Consider the following 17,471-nt stretch of genomic DNA (forward strand, 5'->3'; position numbering starts at 1 on the left):
GTGTGTGTGTGTGTGTGTGTGTGTGTGTGTGTGTGTGTGTGTGTAAGCGAGTGTTTTGCTCAATATTAAATTTAGATGTACAACACTGTTGAAGTTGTATTTATTGCTTTTATTTTTGTTGTATTGTTTCCCATTCCATCTCATGTAAATGCATCTTCTTCAGTACAAATCATAGTATTTATTTTTATATGTGTGCATTGTAATGTAATTACATGTTCTCATTTTACTTTGAATGTTTGTAATAAATGTGTTTATAGCCCCTTTGTTTTTCTTTATATACTGAATTATCTCATTGCTGGAACATGCACCAACACTCTGGTTTTAATTCCAGATCACTCAGTAGTATCTTCTGTAGTGAGCTGTTGTAACATGTTTGTTTTGGAAAATATCTGTCTTATATCTTCTAAGTGTTTGCTGCACATCCCTGTGCCACATTAATAAACTTTTTACTGTAATTTGGTGAAGTTAGTGTGTTTGTGAACAATGGCATTGTGTCATGATTGACAATTACTGTTTAGCCCAAGCATCAATATAGGAAATACACCTGTACATAAGTATTAAATCACCAAACTTCCGTAATACATGTTGCCTGATATATGAGTTAATGTAGCACAATATTTTCAGTGATTCCTATAGGTTAATAATTTACTTTAATTGCATTGTCATACAATACTATCTTGTAAGGTAACAGGAAATTAAAGTATGCAAACCCTTTCATGATAGTGGGAAAGAATGTTAGATAATTCTATGCCAGTCTCAGAAAAATTACCAACATTGTGGATTCCATGTTTAATCAGTATCCATAATAAGAAATTGAGGGAGCTAATACTAAATGGAAATAGTGGATATACTCACACAAAAAATTATGTAAAATTTAGATATCAGTAAACATTAAGGTTTATGGAGTCAATAAAAAGAAGCTGTTTAAACTGATTTTTATTCATTTAACTTAAATACATTGGCAACAGCCAGGCAGCAGTAAGTAAAATATTTTTGGTGCATTTGTAAAATATGCTTCTGTGTGTCATATACTTTTTAATCACCTGTAATTAAAAACAGTATCAAGGATATCATTTGTGAGCACTAACACAGGGCAGTGGAAAAAGTTTGTTCCATTCAGACATGCGATCATAGTAGTATAAACCCTTCTTCATTGTGAGTTGTGAGCCTATTTCCATATATTGTTTCTGAGATGCTGTAAGTGGTTTCCAATCCACATTTACTGTGTCATCCTTCTCTGATGTTGGATTGCTGAAACATGAAAGTTTAGTTTAATTTATAGTTTTCACTTTAGTTTCTCACTCTTAAAATTAATGTGTATACAGTAAATAGATTAGACTGAAGACAGAAATCATCAGATATTTGAAACTGACTCTTTCACTCAGACAACTGATCACAGTATGCTAATATTAGCCATCAGTTTCAGTGATTGCAATCTATCCAAAGTCCTGATGGACTTCCCTTTTGCATAACGTTCATAGCTAGCTGGTACTTACACACTGTAATGTTGGTGATTTTTCCGCACCCAACTACTAAATTAAAAACTCTAATTTAAATTTTAATAATGGAAGGAATAAAGGTAACAACTCGCCATGTAGTTTGAGTGTGGTCGATCTGGTACAATATTGCTAGTCAAGATAGTGTCGCAGTCATAGAAATGGACAGCTAATGTTTGCATATTGTAGTCAATTCTCTGAATGAAGGAACCAGTTTCAAACATTCAATACACGCATGCATGGTGTACTAGTTAACTCTGAAGAATTCAGAGTTGCCAAAAGTTTGGCAACATTTTTAGCGCCTATCGACCCCTCAGCATTTCAACTAAATAAGAGTTGTTTCCTTTACTCCTTCCATTATTTATATTCTGACTGGGACCTTCTACTGGAATGATGTAAATTTTAAGGATTATGGTTTTTGATAACAATTGTAAGACAAGCAGTTATACTCGAGTGACTCAAGGAATGAATACGCAGATTGACTGCAGAAAGAATGGGAGACAATTCATTTAGAGTTTAAGTCTTAAGATTATGGACATGTCTAAGATGCGATAGTCAATACTAAACCACAACTGGATACTCAGGTTACTGCTGTTGATGTAAAAATACATAAAGCTTGTAACCATATTTCATGTTGCCATCACAGTCCTAACAGCAGGAGAGAAATGTTATATGCTTTGATGCTTCACGCTGAACGCCAGGTCTGAGAGATCATGGAACCATATACAAGTATATTGATGCTCTTACAGCTATGGAACTGCAGAGCATGACAGTTGCAGAGTATGTAATCATTTAAGTTTGTTGGCATCACTAAGTGAAGTTTCAAGTTGCATCAGAGGGTAGAATTGGTTTTCCTCTGCTTCAAGCCACAAATATTCTATTCCTGCCTTTTGGAACCTTTTTGTGTAAACAGCATCAAGTGGAAAATTTAAATACAAAGTTATGCTATCATGTTTCATCACAGTCTGTACCTATCTCTTGCTGTGCAGCCCTATTGACTAAGTAAAAATGGAGACGTTACCATCTGAAATGCCAACACATGGACCATTGGGGCTTTTCCACCCTTTATATTTTGCACCAAAACTACATATAACCCTGAACTGGAGAAATGCAGTAACAAAATGCCGCACTGGATTTCGCAGTAGTAATTGGAAGTAACAATATAATATGATTTGTGCTATTTGTTAATTAATTAAATAAAAAGCTGCCTGCCCTGTGTCCTTTGTGGCTCAAACTCTAGATCTACTTATAATTAGCTGGTGGGAGCATTTCTCAGAGCAGATAAAGGTGAGGGTGATAGGGGGAACAACATGAAAGCAAAAGAAAACTGTTATTCCTCTTTTATTCACACTTTTCCATTTTTCATTCCTTTTCCTTTGTTATTACATTTCATTTTTTTTACTTAGTTTTTATTTCAAACAATGGAAAATCCATGACGGAATGTGACAATATTATGAAAAGGACAGTTGCTACTCACCATATAGCGGAGATGCTGAATCGCAGTTAGGCACAACAAAAAGACTGTCAGACAATTACCTTTTGGCCAACAAGGCCCTTATCATAAATTGACAGCATAACACATAAATGCAACTCACATACACAGGACCACAGTCTCTGGCTGCTGGGCAGCAGTGCACAATGGGAGAAGCAACCGGGTGGTGGGTGTAAGAAGGAGACTGGGATAGGGATGGGGAGGGATGCAGAGTATTTCTCAATATCTGATGTAGAAACATCTGGCATGGATAACTTCTGAGTGTTTCACATTAGCAATAAATATTATTATGAATGTAAAAACAAAGATGAGGTGACTTACCGAACAAAAGCGCTGGCAGGTCGATAGACACACACACAAACACAAACATACACACAAAATTCAAGCTTTCGCAACAAACTGTTGCCTCATCAGGAAAGAGGGAAGGAGAGGGAAAGACGAAAGGATGTGGGTTTTAAGGGAGAGGGTAAGGAGTCATTCCAATCCCGGGAGCGGAAAGACTTACCTTAGGGGGAAAAAAGGACAGGTATACACTCGCACACACGCACATATCCATCCACACATACAGACACAAGCAGACATATATTTTTCCCACGTGGAATGTTTCCTTCCATTATATTATTATGAATGTAATTAGTTTTATTGCAACTTACCCTGATTTAGCAAAATTGGACCACATTTTAGTCATTCTCTTCACTGTTATGTATTCAGGGTCATCCTTATTAAAGAATGGGAAAAGCGTTGAAATGTAGAATAAGTAAATGAGATCATCATGATGCACGACACCTTTATGTGAAAGAAAAAGAATTATGTATGTATTATTCCATTAAAAGTAAAAATCAGATTGAAGCAAAAACTGGATTTTTTTTGTCCAGAATGCTCATTCTGCAGTTTCTCTAAACTTTGCATACCATAAGGTGTAGTAGTTCCAGGTGCATCCACCCAACTGTATCTCCCCTGATAAGTGAACTGGTAGTAATACACTGGAATTGTGTTTATTTTGGATAGTATTTGAGCCGGCCGATATACTGGGAATATCGTAATTGAATCAGCATACAGCTGAAAGAAAAGTGGTCTTACGTTAAAGATAACATACAATAATACCTCTGCTCCACAATACACTTAAGTCTAGTTTATAGCGGAGTAGTGCATACAGCACTATACAAAGGAGCTGCTGGGCAGCCATCCTAGAGATACTTAGCCCCTAGGTATAGTGGGGGCAACAGAAGATGCAGTGCATTGCATACGTACCAGAAGCTCAATGACTGGAAGAAGCTGCTACACATTTATGTTTCAAAAAATATTTTGCATGAAGAGTTACCTCATACATCACCATAATCAAATTACAATGTAATATAGATAAGAAAGATTTGAATTTACTCGGCAGTAACAGTTGCACAAACTGATAACTTTTGACATTTCACTATAAAATCTCAAGCTTCCTGGAACTATCTCCATAATCAGAACTAATTTCCTGTTTTTTATGTCTCCTATGTATGCAGTGCTACAGGTCTAAGTGCCTATTGGTATCATTGCCAATCCAACTGAAATTGATCTCTCTGATTACAAAATAACCAATGAATCTCATACAGCAGTAGCAGGATGCGTCTTGAGGCCAGTAGGTGGTGGGAAGAAGATAAATGGTCACTTCTAGCATCACTGTTCATGTTTACTGTAACAACATACAGCTTTATTGTCAGTGTCTTTCTATATGTGGCACACATGGTAATACATTACCCAACAAATAGCCATTATCTCTGATAAAACTGTATCATTACATCTGCTTTTCATGAACTGTTTTCATAGATTTCACTTGCTTGTACTCCTTCCCCATCTCTCTCAAGACTTATCACATTTCAGAATTCCATGAACTATCCAGTATACTTTTATAGTTTATGTCCCAGGTGCCAGTCAACTTTGAAGGACTGAGAGCATTTGATTCATCATTGGAGGGTTCAATCATAGTTTTCCAGAAGACAGTGGGGGCCACAACTGTTACTGGGATACTTAAACACTAACTATGTTTGAAGAAGTATCTGTACTAGCTCTGTCACTTTAGCTTACATTCCTTGATATGGAAGATTTAGATTTCCATTTGACCATCCAGTTTAGGGTTCCCATTGATTGCTTATCCAAATTACTGCACGCAGAAGATAGAATGGTTCTTAAGACAAGGCCAGGGCCAATTTCCTGCCCTACATATGTCCAGTCTAAATTCATACTCCATCTCTAAGGACCTAATCTTCAATGGCATGTTACTTTTCTTACGTACTGCCTTTTACAGGTTCTGCAATCAAGACACCATGCCAATGGATCAAACACACTACCAAAAGAACCTAAGGATTCCAAGTTCCTGCTGTGATATCGCAAGCCTTACACAAATCCTTGACAAGACACTGGAAACTGCATGGTGGACGATATATGTTACTGAACCTTGAAAATTATCGGATATTTTCCTGTACTCATTTGCTTTATCTTTCATTTTTCTACATTGAAGGAAATCTCCCACTAGTTTCAGAAACAGGATGTTTGCCAAAATTGCTTAATCTGTCTGAATCTGCAGCAGTTCTTACACTTCTTTCTCCTCCTGGCCTCTTCAAAAGGAACATAAAGCTAACCACTCTGACACTCAATATAAATTTATTTTGATTGCTCAAGTTCAGTAATATATTGTCAGAGTGTCTTCATTCATATGTTAAAGACATTATAGTATTACTGGAGTAATACAAATCTCTGTTCATGCCACACCCGCACCTTAGTAGTCACCTTTGACGTCAACTCTTTACACCAATATTTCTCATTTGAATCATCTGTTTATTTGTTGATATATTTTTCAGTCTCGGCCACTTGAAAGAAAACATGTGATCATCTTTCCTTTCATTGCAGTCAGTCACAATTTGACCTTTGAATGGCAAGCTTGCAAAGAGCAAAGGTGAGTGTCCTTGGAATCAGAGAATTTCTCTTTTCCTTGCACCCAAGAACCAAGAGTTGTATTGCGTTGTTGGCTGGGAGACCCTGAGGGATACTTTCAGGCTCTTAATCAGAAAAGGTTTTCTTTGTCCCCGCACACGATTTTCTCATGGCGTGAGATAACTGTATCTTCCTTGTATCTTTTGGGTGTAAGTGACTATAATGAATGGTGTGTGTAGTGTAGTGTGGTGTCATGTTTGTACTGTATGATGACTATGAGAGAAAAGAGAGACTGAAAGCCAATGATGGCATGTAGGCTACTCCTCTCAAAAAACACCAGGGTTTCCACCGAATTTAAGATCCCCATTCAACAGATTGTTCATCAACAACTGGGCCCTATGGTCTTACTCCATGAGACACTGCACAGATGTTTTGTATTTAATCAAGCAAACTGGTGTAAAGTCTGATGATCAGGAGTCCTATGCCTCTCCTTTTCTTGCTGGCCAGTACTGGTGCTGAAAATTTCTTCCTTTGCTAGGATTCACACCAGCTACCTCTGAGTCAAGTACCAGCACATAGGCATATGTTAGCAACCTCAGCTACAGAGGGTAGGTAACAGTCACTTGTTTAGTTACGATACAATGACCACATCCGAACTGAGGCTGAAGATGCTCCACTGAACTTTCAGAAACATCTGAGAACCTCATGTTCATTGATAAGTTTGTGGTTCTTTTCCAAATGTCATTGCACATTCTTTAATGCTGTCTATCCAACTTTCAGCTAGCCCTTATTTTATTGCTTGTTGAATTTCTCAGCAATCAGCAGTATTCCATTTGGCAGTAGATGTCCTTTCCATTACTACCACAGTGTGGAATGCAAAAGTCATCTTGTCCCTCAGGTTATTATTTTCTGAAAATGAGCTCCTATTTGCTACTCTTTCCACAGCACCAAAGTAATTTTAATTGCTCTTGCAAGCTCTGTGTCATTCTAGTCATATCCTCTACATTTTCATGATTAATTTAATGCCATAAGGTTTATATTTGTGTCACCCACCACTGCAAAGTGTCTCTTAAACACCCTCCCAACATTGCTTTCTCCAGCTCAATTACTAGGTGAATTAGCAAATATCTTAATGCTGGCTCTAACATACAGGTGATTTGTAATATTCCTGTCAATGTCAGCATCTTAGAAATTTGCAGGTGGAAACTTGGTAGAAGCACTTTTTTGGTTCCTTTCCATCCACCTCCTTTTCCAATCATCGTGTTTTACTTTTCGCTTCTCCATTTCCCATCCCCTCATTTCTCTTTTAATCTTTCCTCACATTCATTTTGGCAAATTCGTTTCATTGTTTTCCTCTTCTTCTTTAACTGCTTTCTCTTTTCTCAGTTTCTGTAGGTGCCTTTATTTGCAGTATATCCAGTATGTATTTCTGACTTGATCACTGTTCTCTCTGTCACTCCTAAACTTTTTGTTGTTGATCTCGTTGTTGTGATCTGCAGTTAGGAGTCTGGTTTGATACAGCTCTCCACACTAGTCTACCCTATTACATAATGGTTAAAATAGCATTTTTTATTTTCTTTCATCTTGTTCTTCAGTTTCTGTAGGCTGTGATCCTGGGTGGTTTCCAGTTTCCATCTCAGACTGTGTGTTTCATCTTTTGCCTGTTAAAAGTGCCTCTGAACCAACCACTATGATCTGTGTCACCTATTGTCTGCTACTGCCAAGTAAACAGCAAAGTTTCAACAAGCATCCTCAATTACTTAAATTGCCACATAACTATAACTTACACAACTAATGTGCTATTGCCTTCTTTTACTTACTTTTCCAAGCTCATTCCTTGTATTATTTGTTATGGGCTGATTGTGAAGGTAGAAACTCCTCAAATTCTTGCTGATTGTGTGGGAATGTTCTGTGTTTTGCTCATACAGAAAACAAATGGGAAAAATCTTTTCATAGTGCTCAGTCATTTCTTCAGCTGCAGAACCATTTGCAAGAACCTCTGAAATGTGGGTTAAACGAATAGGTAAAGAAATATTCCTGACAGTAATAGGGAAGTTATAGTTAAATGTAACTTAGAAAGACATAAATCTAAGTATTCAAGTGGATTGACATTTCTTTTTTCAGCACAATATTTCAATAGCTTCATCATGTACTGTGAGTGGCCTTGGATGTACTTACTGAAATTCAGAAATGAATACTTTATTAGACCGAGAAAACATTAAAAATGGCAACTTGTAAAAAGGAGATTAACAACTGATTACACTTAAGGTGTACATGTGAAACTCTCCTACAAACCATTTAGCAAAAATGTGTATCATATTCCTAAAGACAATGGTGGATAAAGAACCAAAACCATTCTTAACACATTAACCGAAATGAGGTACTTGTTAATTAACATGAGGCTGCTGGCTGTCACATAAGAGTCTTGCACCATGGGCTGGTCTGGCGGTGAAACGTCCAACAGTTTGCATGCAGCAGTCAATGTGTTGAATATCTTCCTCCACTGCTTCGAAATTAAGTTTGTCTAGTGCAAGTCACAGTGACTATAAATGTTAATTAATTAGTTTCATGTTTGATGGATAATTTGCTTGATAAATTGTAGTGACATGGATGAGTCATTTTACATTCCCGTAACAAATTTATGTGTAAATATGGGCAAATGAATAATAGAAATTATTCTATTGAATTGGAGAGGTGTCGAGGAGAAACTTTTTCAGTTTGTTTTCAAATTTTGCTTCGAAATCTGTGTTATAACTTCAAGTTGAACAAATATATTTCAAGGACAACACAATACATGAAAGTCACAGATCAAGTTAACAAAGTAAGATGTGTGTACACTTTAACAGTCAAATCATTACTGAGTCCGAGTCTAGAGGCCACCGGCTGGCTGGCCGCTTAGGTGGCGCTGCTGCTGCATGGCTGGCAGACAGTGCCGCATGTAGAGGATGCACATAACTGCGCGGCAGCACTTTGAAAGATCGGTGAGTCACAACCGTCGGTCAGACATTTTATATCACTGGGTAAGTTATCAATAATTTTATTTGCAGCACTGTGTACCCCTGTTTTTGCTAAAGCATACAGAAGACTGTATGACTAGAAACCAATCAATAAAGATACTGTGAAAGCTATCATAAAATGTGTAATCATAAACGACAAAATTATTGTTATGCAATGGAAAATCCAAGATGGAATAATCATTATTTTATGAAAAGGTTAGATTCTACTCACCATATACCAAAGATGTTGAGTGGCAGATAGGCACAACTAAAGACTGTGAAACAAGTAAGCTTTCAGGCAAAAGGTCTTCCAAATTAGACAACATACACGCACACACTCATGCTAACACAAAACACACACACAACCACAGTCTTTGGCTGTCCTCAGTAGCCGGAGACTGGTCATGTGTGCTTGAGTTTCTATTGTGCATGGAGTTTCCATGTCTCTCTCTCTCTTTCTCTCTCTCTCTCTCTCTCTCTCTCTCTGTGTGTGTGTGTGTGTGTGTGTGTGTGTGTGTGTGTGTGTGTCATCTAATTCCAATGAAGGTCTTTTTGGTTGAAAGTTTGACAGTCTTTTCATTGTTGTGCCCATCTGCGACTCAACATCTCTGCTATATGGTGAGTAGCAATCTGACCTTTTCATAAAATTATTGATTAAGCGCATTGGATTATTGGATGAATTTTTGAAGCAAAAACTCATAAGTATCATTATCAAAAGTGAAGCAAACAGTTACATAAATACAGAAGAAACAGAATGATTGTATTTTTGATACAAGCCACAGTGTATTACAGGAACCACAGAATTATATGGCAGAGGGTACTTTTATTGTACCACATGTTAGGGTTTCATCCTGTTTGATCGTGTATGCAGTCCAGGAAGCCTTTGGGGGTGCAGAAATTAGTCTAATTTCGTCTCCCCACTCCCTACAGGATTGATACACAGGAGGCTGTAGTACATTCGTTGATTCCTCACTTAATACTGTTCTAGAAACTTTATATACACACTTTCACAGGATTGTTCACAGCTGTATTAAGAGTCTGCAGTTCTGGTTGTTCAATGATCCTGTAACACTCTCGCAGGATCAAAAAACCTGTATTCATTTGTGCAACCCTTATCTGTATACTTCCAGTACATACTGTTAGTTCTATTTGTTATGGGTCCCACACACATGGAGCAACAGTCTAAGGTGAGCTATGTTTATTTTCTATAACATTGCACATCTTTTGCATTCATGTTATTTTTAATTTTTTATAGAAATTCTCTGAACTATGTATGTTGTGAATTATTCCACTATTGCATAGCTTTGGCTCATATGGTACCACAGAATGTCTGTAAAAGAAAATGTAGAGGAACTGTGGTTTAAGATCAAACATTGTTTTCAAATGTGTGTGCAGGAGACTTTTTAATTCTACATCTACACCTACACTCTGCAAACCACTGCGAAGTGTATGGGAGAGGGTATGTCCCATTGTCCAGTTATTAACGTTTCTTAATGTTCCATTCATGTATGGAATGCAGGAAGAAAGATTGTTTGAATGCCTCTGTGCGTGAGTAATTATTCTAATACTATCCTCATGATCCCTATGTGAGCAATATGTAGGAGGTTGTAGTATATTCCTAGCATAACCATTTAAAGCCAATTCTTGAAATTTTGTTGATAGACTTTCTTGGGATAGTTTACATCTATCTGCAAGAGTCTTCCTGTCCAGTTCCTTCAGTATCTCTGTGACACTCTCCCATGGATCAGACAGATCTGTTACAATATATGCTGCTCTTCTCTGTATACACCTATGTTCAATATCCTCTGTTAGTTCTATTTGGTATGTCTCCCACAAACTTGAGCAATATTCTAGACCCAGTCACACGAGTGATTTTTAAGCAATTTCCTTTGTAGATTGATTGCACTTTCCCACAATTCTACCAATAAACCAAAGTCTGTCACCTACTTTACCTATGACTGAGCACACATGATCATTCCATTTCATATCCCTATAAGGTGTTACACCAATGTATTTGTCTGAGTTGGCTGATTCCAACAGTGACTCATTGATATTACAGTCATAGGATACTACATTTTTTTCATTTTGTGAAGTGCATTATTTTACATTTCTGAACTTTTAAAGCTAGTTGGCATTCTTTGCACCACTTTCAAACTTAATCAAGATCTGACTGAATATTTATGCAGTGTCTTTCAGACAGTACCTCATGAGAGATAACTGCATCATCCGCAAAAAGTCTGATGATTAATATTGTTTGCAAGGTCATTAATATACAACATAAACAGTAAGAGTCCCAACATACTTCTCTGATGCACACCTGAAGTTACTTCTACATCTGACAATGACTATCCATCCAAGATAACATGCTGTGTCCTCCCTACCAAAAAGTTCTCAATCCAGTCACAGATTTTACTTGATACTCTGTATGATCATACTTTGGACAATAAGCATATGTATGGTATTGAGTCAAATGCTTTTTGTAAATGAAGAAGTACTGCACCTATCTGACTGCCTTGGTCCAAAGCTTTCAGTATTTCAAGTGAGAAAAGTGTGAGTTAGGTTTCATATGATCAATGTTTTGAGAATCCATGGTGGTTGCTGGTTGGCATTGAGGAGGTCATTCTGTTCAAGATATCTTATTATGTATGAGCTCAGAATATGTTCTAAGATTCTACAACACATTGATGTCAAGGATATTGGACAGCAGTTTTGTGGATCACTTCTACTACCCTGCTTGTAGATGGGTGTGACCTGTACTTTTTTCCAAGAACTGGCCACGGATTCTTGTCCAAGCGATCTACTATAGGTTATAGTTAGAAGAGGGGCAAACTCAGCCACAAATTCAGTATGGAATCTGATAGGGATTCCATCGAGCCTTGGGGTTCAGTTTTAATGATTTCAGGTGTTTCTTGACATCACTGACACTAATACTTATATCACTCACCTTCCTAGTGGTACAAGGATTAAATTGTGGCAATACTCCTGGATTTTCCTTTGTAGAGGAACATTTGAAAAGGAAGTTAAGCATTTCAGTTTACACCTCGCTACCCTCAATTTCAGTTCCTGTCTCATTTGCTAGGTGCTTGACACCAACCTTGGCACCACTAACAGTCACTAGTTAATGAAATGTGTTTACATTGTCAAGAAAATCTTTGTAGGATTGCAAAAAATCCTCATTGGATTGTCCCTATGATTAACTCATTAAGAATTTCACTATTGAGACAATTGTTAACTTCAACTATACAGAATCCATTATGAAAGCCAAATCATAGAGTCAGCAAACAACTTTGTACACTGTGGCATTAAATCCTATTGTAAATGATAGAGAGGCAGGCATAAGAAGGGCTGATGATAGTCCCAACTTCAGTTGATTGGTGTCACTACAAAGTAGCCACACTGGACTTATTAAAAACGATTCGACAGAGTTTTGAAGAGAGAGAGAGTGTGGCACTGACACTCTGTGACCTCAGCAAAGCCTTTGACTGCATCTCACACACAACACTAATAGCCAAGTTAAGATGCTATGGTGTTGGAGGTGTTGTTCTATCAACACTCCAATCTTATTTGGAAAACTGAAAGCAGGTAGTATCAGTGCACAGAGCAACTTCTCTTGAACAAAAACTGGAACATGGAGTGCCCCAAGGACCAGTCTTAGGACCTCTCCTATTCCTCATACATGTCAATGATATGAGCTGTAATAGTCAAATGTTGCAGTTTGCAGATGACACTACCCCTATTGCCAAAGGACATACAGCTGCAGAAGCTCTTGGTGCATCAAATTTGATGTTTGAAGAAATAAAAGAATGGTTCATCATAAACAAAATGAAGATAAATGAAGAAAAAACCCAATATTTGATATGCAGTCTAACCAACATTGAAGACCAATAAAACATGGAGACTGTCAGACTACTGGGCTTCAAGATTGACAGCAAACTCTCCATGAATGATCACACTGCATATATATGTACCAAACTTTCTCATGTGATATACCTCCTGAGGAAGCTGAAGAGGGTAATAACTGACCAGTTTCTCACAATAGTCTACCATGCACTCTTCCACAGCCACATTAGCTATGGACTGTTGTTGTGGGGACACTCCTCAGGCTGCAAAGATGTGTTGCTATTACAAAAAAAAAATGCCATCATGATCATATCCTCTAGCAAAAGACTGGATCACTGTAAGCCTATTTTCACCAGGCTAGGCATCACGATTGTTTTTAGCCAGTATGTGATTTTCTGCCTCATTTATATAAAAGAAAATCAAAGGAATTTTAGCACAAGACAAGAAATACATAATCATGACACTCGCTGTAAGACGAACATTGAAGTGCCAAGGTGTCGCCTATCAAGTACACAAGACAGCTTTCCAACGGTCACCCTAAAAATGTACAATCAACTGCCTCCAGGAGTGAAATCCCTGCCACCTGAATTATTTCGGAAAAAAATTGCTCAGGACTTGAAACAACATCCACTATATTCCTTGGAAGAGTTTTTCAACAGTGGTTTTAGTGAATGGACAAATATTGTTATGTTTTATATATAATTTTGCCTAAATTTAATGTTCTTTTTATGTTCTCAGTTAACTGCACATTTAATTTTGTGTTTTACTTAAAGTACATATTTTGCCAAAACGAAACTTTGTGTGTGTGACCTATATGGTTTTGTAAACATTTTGCTTTATGGTATTTTCATTTGCTGCTATGAAGTTTTACTTTCCTGTTTAGTTATATTTCATTTTCTCTCTGTTCTATGTGCTTTTGTGCACTGCATAAATATTTTCTTTTATTTGTAATATAAATTTTGTATATGGTGTTATATAAATGTTAGTTAATAAACATTGTATTTGTGAAGCAGTCTGTCCAGCCATGGCTGGTAAACGATGAAGATATAGTAATAAAGTAAAGTAATAAAGTTACTTCTGTCAGTCACAGTACTATCCTTTATTGTTCATTTACAAAGAGGTAAAGTTCACAAATTATGTACCCTGCACCCAGTTTTGATACATTATTTGAACCTCTATCATACTCATATTTTTATAAGCACTCTATCACTTTTAACTTCATTCACAGAGGTGTGTTTGATACTGAGAACTTTATTGGGTTCTATCCTAGCAAATTTACACCTTCTACATGTTGGTCTGATTCCTTACCTGCTATAATCCTGCTCCTATTTAACAAATGAGGTGACACCCTTATCATTTTCAGTGAAGAGCATGATATTCCCACCTATTTGGTTACTGATTCCAGTCTCTCTGTGAGACTCTGTTTGCCACGAACAAATCACTTCTCTTTATCCTTGAAGTAATTTCTAATGCATGTACAGTGACCCAGCACTTCTGCATACATTCTTGACTCTAATACTATTTGTGACTCTTCACATGAATAAATCCCAGTGCAGTAAGTGGTCCAGTAGTTATCATTGTTTGAACTATGGATCTTCAGATGCACAATTTGGCATGTTGATCATTCTGACAAGGAACCCCTTGAGTGGGAGGTCACAAGAGTCCAATGATGTTTATGGTATTTGACGCCCAACATACCGTCCACCACGCAAGCACAATACTGGCTGTGAATGGCAACAGGAAGCAGGACTGTAGGTATCCTGTGGTGAGCACAGCATGAGGTTAAAGGAGCATCGAACTGCTTACTTGGTGAGTAACTCACCACAGTGCTACAATGCTAGTGGTGTTGATGCAAAGCAGAGCAATGGCAATAGTAAACAAAGCAAACATTGTGTTATATGTACAACAACAGTTGCTGAAGTTGAAGTTTCATCAGAAAGGAGCCCACAGAATTTCACAGAGTGAGAAAAAAGTGGCAGATAAAATATTAATGTTTCTGTTAGATGAGTCAGTGGAATGTGTGGTGTCATATACACTCGACTGTGTGGACACTGTACATGAGGAGTACAATGATGACGAGTCATGCTTAAAATGTGAAAGTGATACTGAAACAGGTGTCAAGCAATGTATTTCATTATCCTTGTTGGACAGAACAACAAATCATGTCTCCAGTGAAACATAGTAAAGGACAATCATTGGCCAAGGAGTGGGTACTAAACATAATTATGTACATGGTAGGTCATCCACAGCACAGTAAAAAAATAATTATGAACAGATTTTGAATAAGTTTGCAGCATTATGACCGTGTAATGCATAAGAAGACAATTATGAACAGATTTAAAATAAGTCCACAGCAATATGACCGTGTAGTGCGTAAGAAAAGCTATGGATATTCAAGGGAGAACAAGGTGCCCTTGTTACAAAAACTGGTGTTTGCGAGTTTCAAGAATGCTTGATACAATTTACATGCTGTACATGATAGTGACCTACTACATTATGCACATCAAATTGTGCCCAACAAAGATTACAGTGATTTCATGGGAAGCAGTCGATGGTTGCATAACTTGAAACAATGCTATAGAATTGGAAGACCTAAGATAATGAAATTTCAAACAAAATGTCAGCTTGCCAATGCACAGCAAATTGTAGAATTGGCCCAAAAACTTGTAGATGAGATAAACAAACTTATTCAATCATTCAGCAAGGAATTTGTTTTCAACTTTGACCAATCAGAATTTGAAGAGGAAATGCATATAAAAGGAACCTTGTAAATTGGAGGTGCCAAGAGAATTGTATTAAGATCAACTAACATCAATGACTTTAGTGCATTTGTCTACAATTATGCCAACTGTTAATCTGGTTAGTAAATTGGCTTCAGAGTTATTCATTGTGCTGTGAAAAGTTGGTGATCCTTTGTCCCTATGGTTCTTTCTTGTGTGTTTGATCTTGCAAGGGCAGTTGGAAATGTTTATGCCACAGCAGGTAACAGTGAGACAATGTGGGTAAGAAAATTATTATTATGGTATGAGTGCTGCCTTTGGCTAATACCTGTTCAAAATAGCTTGCTTGTGCTTGATTTCTGGTCTGCATATAAAGTTCATACTCATATAAAGCAAACCGCCCCTCATGAAAAGTGTGTGACATTGCAGTTCATACCACCTGGAACCACTGGACAATTTCAGCCATAGGGTGTTTGTTTATTCCATGCCTATGAAACATATTATCACACTATCTGCAGCTATGCCTTATAGGATAGCCAGTTTCACAATAAGCTCCACGACAGAATGTTTTGCATTATGTTGCATGCCATCGCATTCCATCAGTCCTCATTGCCCCCTTACACCAATATGATTCTGTATGCATTCTTTAAGAGTGGATACCTAGTTGACCATCCTGCACAATTTGTACCTCCCAAGAAGTTCGCCTTAATTCTTTATGGTGCAAACCTTTATGGTAACCGTGACACGCCATTTCTCATTCAGTGTTAATGGTTTGTTCTGAACATTTATTGAATGACACAGATGTTCATTTGCAAAGTGTAATACACACATCCAATACAAGGTTTATCAGTACTCCTTTAGACACTCATTTTCTGTTGCCCTCTGATGCACACGGTGAGTCATTAGCAACTAATATTTTTCCTATCATAACTGTTAACCCAACACTTTCAAATGAGCCTTACTAAAGATTGAACTTGCCATCTCACACTCAAGGGGTTCCTTGTGAGTCACCAAGTTACACTTGACTAATGACTTAATACTGTCCTTATCTTACCAGACATGTTTACATCAGACAGCAAACATGGTACAGTTCTTACAAACGGGATTTTTATGTTGGAAGAGTGATGTTCAGATTCCCATCACAACATTATGATTTGCAATTTACATAGTTGCTGTGTATCACTTCTGGCACATGATAGAACACTTTTTTTAAAGAACGCAATTACCAATTTCTTCCACTATTTTGCTTACAAGCAGTTGGAGTATTCTAGTATTTAGTACTATATAAGTTAATTACTTACGCAAAGCTTTCCATGAAAATTCATCTTTAGTGCTTCCAGTCATCAGTGGCACATGAGTAAAATTTCCTGAAAGGAATTGTTTTGTAGGATCTTCAGTTAGAAATCTTTCCGCTCCATTCCCATAATCCTTTTCAATAGTTGCTTTGTATATCAGTATTGGATCATACACAAATTCCTAAAGTCAGAAAAATTTGCTGCAAAATTAATACTGTGACACATAATACAAATTACTACCACCACCTTCCTCTGTCTCACTTTTTTCTTATCTTTTTACTACAGTTTTTATAGTCTCCAAAAATAATCCTTTATTCTAAAAGCCTCAGATTCTTTTTCAGTCTCCTTGTGTTGATATAAATATATTCACCTACCTTAGGACATAATTACATTATGACTGTATTGTAAAAACAGTTTTGGAGATATTTGAAGTTTAAAAATAGAAACCATTCTGTATAATTTTTCTGTTACTTATTCAATGATGATTTTACAAAGTTTCAGGGCAATGGAGAAGGGTAAATGCATCAATCTGTAAGTGACACTCATCCAGAAACAATGGAGTCAAATGTCCTGAGTGAAAATCGTTTCAATACCCTGGCAGTGGACCTCTTGTGCTGCAAGCTCTTTGCTTCCCAAATTTTGGGATGAGGTAGTATGAACCAAAACAAGAAATAAATGTACAGCAAACATGGGATCTAAGATGCATATCTTAAGAGCTATGA

At 37.1% G+C, this 17,471-nt stretch overlaps 2 protein-coding genes across 3 annotated transcripts in view; both read right to left on the bottom strand.

Moving 5' to 3' along the window:
• The window catches only part of LOC126458075 (juvenile hormone esterase-like), a 179,036-nt gene that overhangs the window by 123,484 nt on the left and 38,081 nt on the right, over positions 1-17,471 (bottom strand). The gene's annotated exons all lie outside the window — the stretch shown is intronic.
• Positions 921-16,932, bottom strand: LOC126458077 (esterase E4-like). The gene is made up of 5 exons (XM_050094892.1): positions 16,756-16,932; positions 7,719-7,897; positions 3,900-4,047; positions 3,642-3,774; positions 921-1,251 (listed from the first exon to the last, which is right to left on the bottom strand). Exons 1-5 carry the CDS (start codon positions 16,796-16,798, stop codon positions 1,071-1,073), a joined length of 684 nt encoding a protein of 227 aa, XP_049950849.1. The 5' UTR covers positions 16,799-16,932; the 3' UTR covers positions 921-1,070.

This window comes from Schistocerca serialis, chromosome 2, assembly GCF_023864345.2.
Source record: "Schistocerca serialis cubense isolate TAMUIC-IGC-003099 chromosome 2, iqSchSeri2.2, whole genome shotgun sequence".
NCBI lineage: Eukaryota > Metazoa > Arthropoda > Insecta > Orthoptera > Acrididae > Schistocerca > Schistocerca serialis.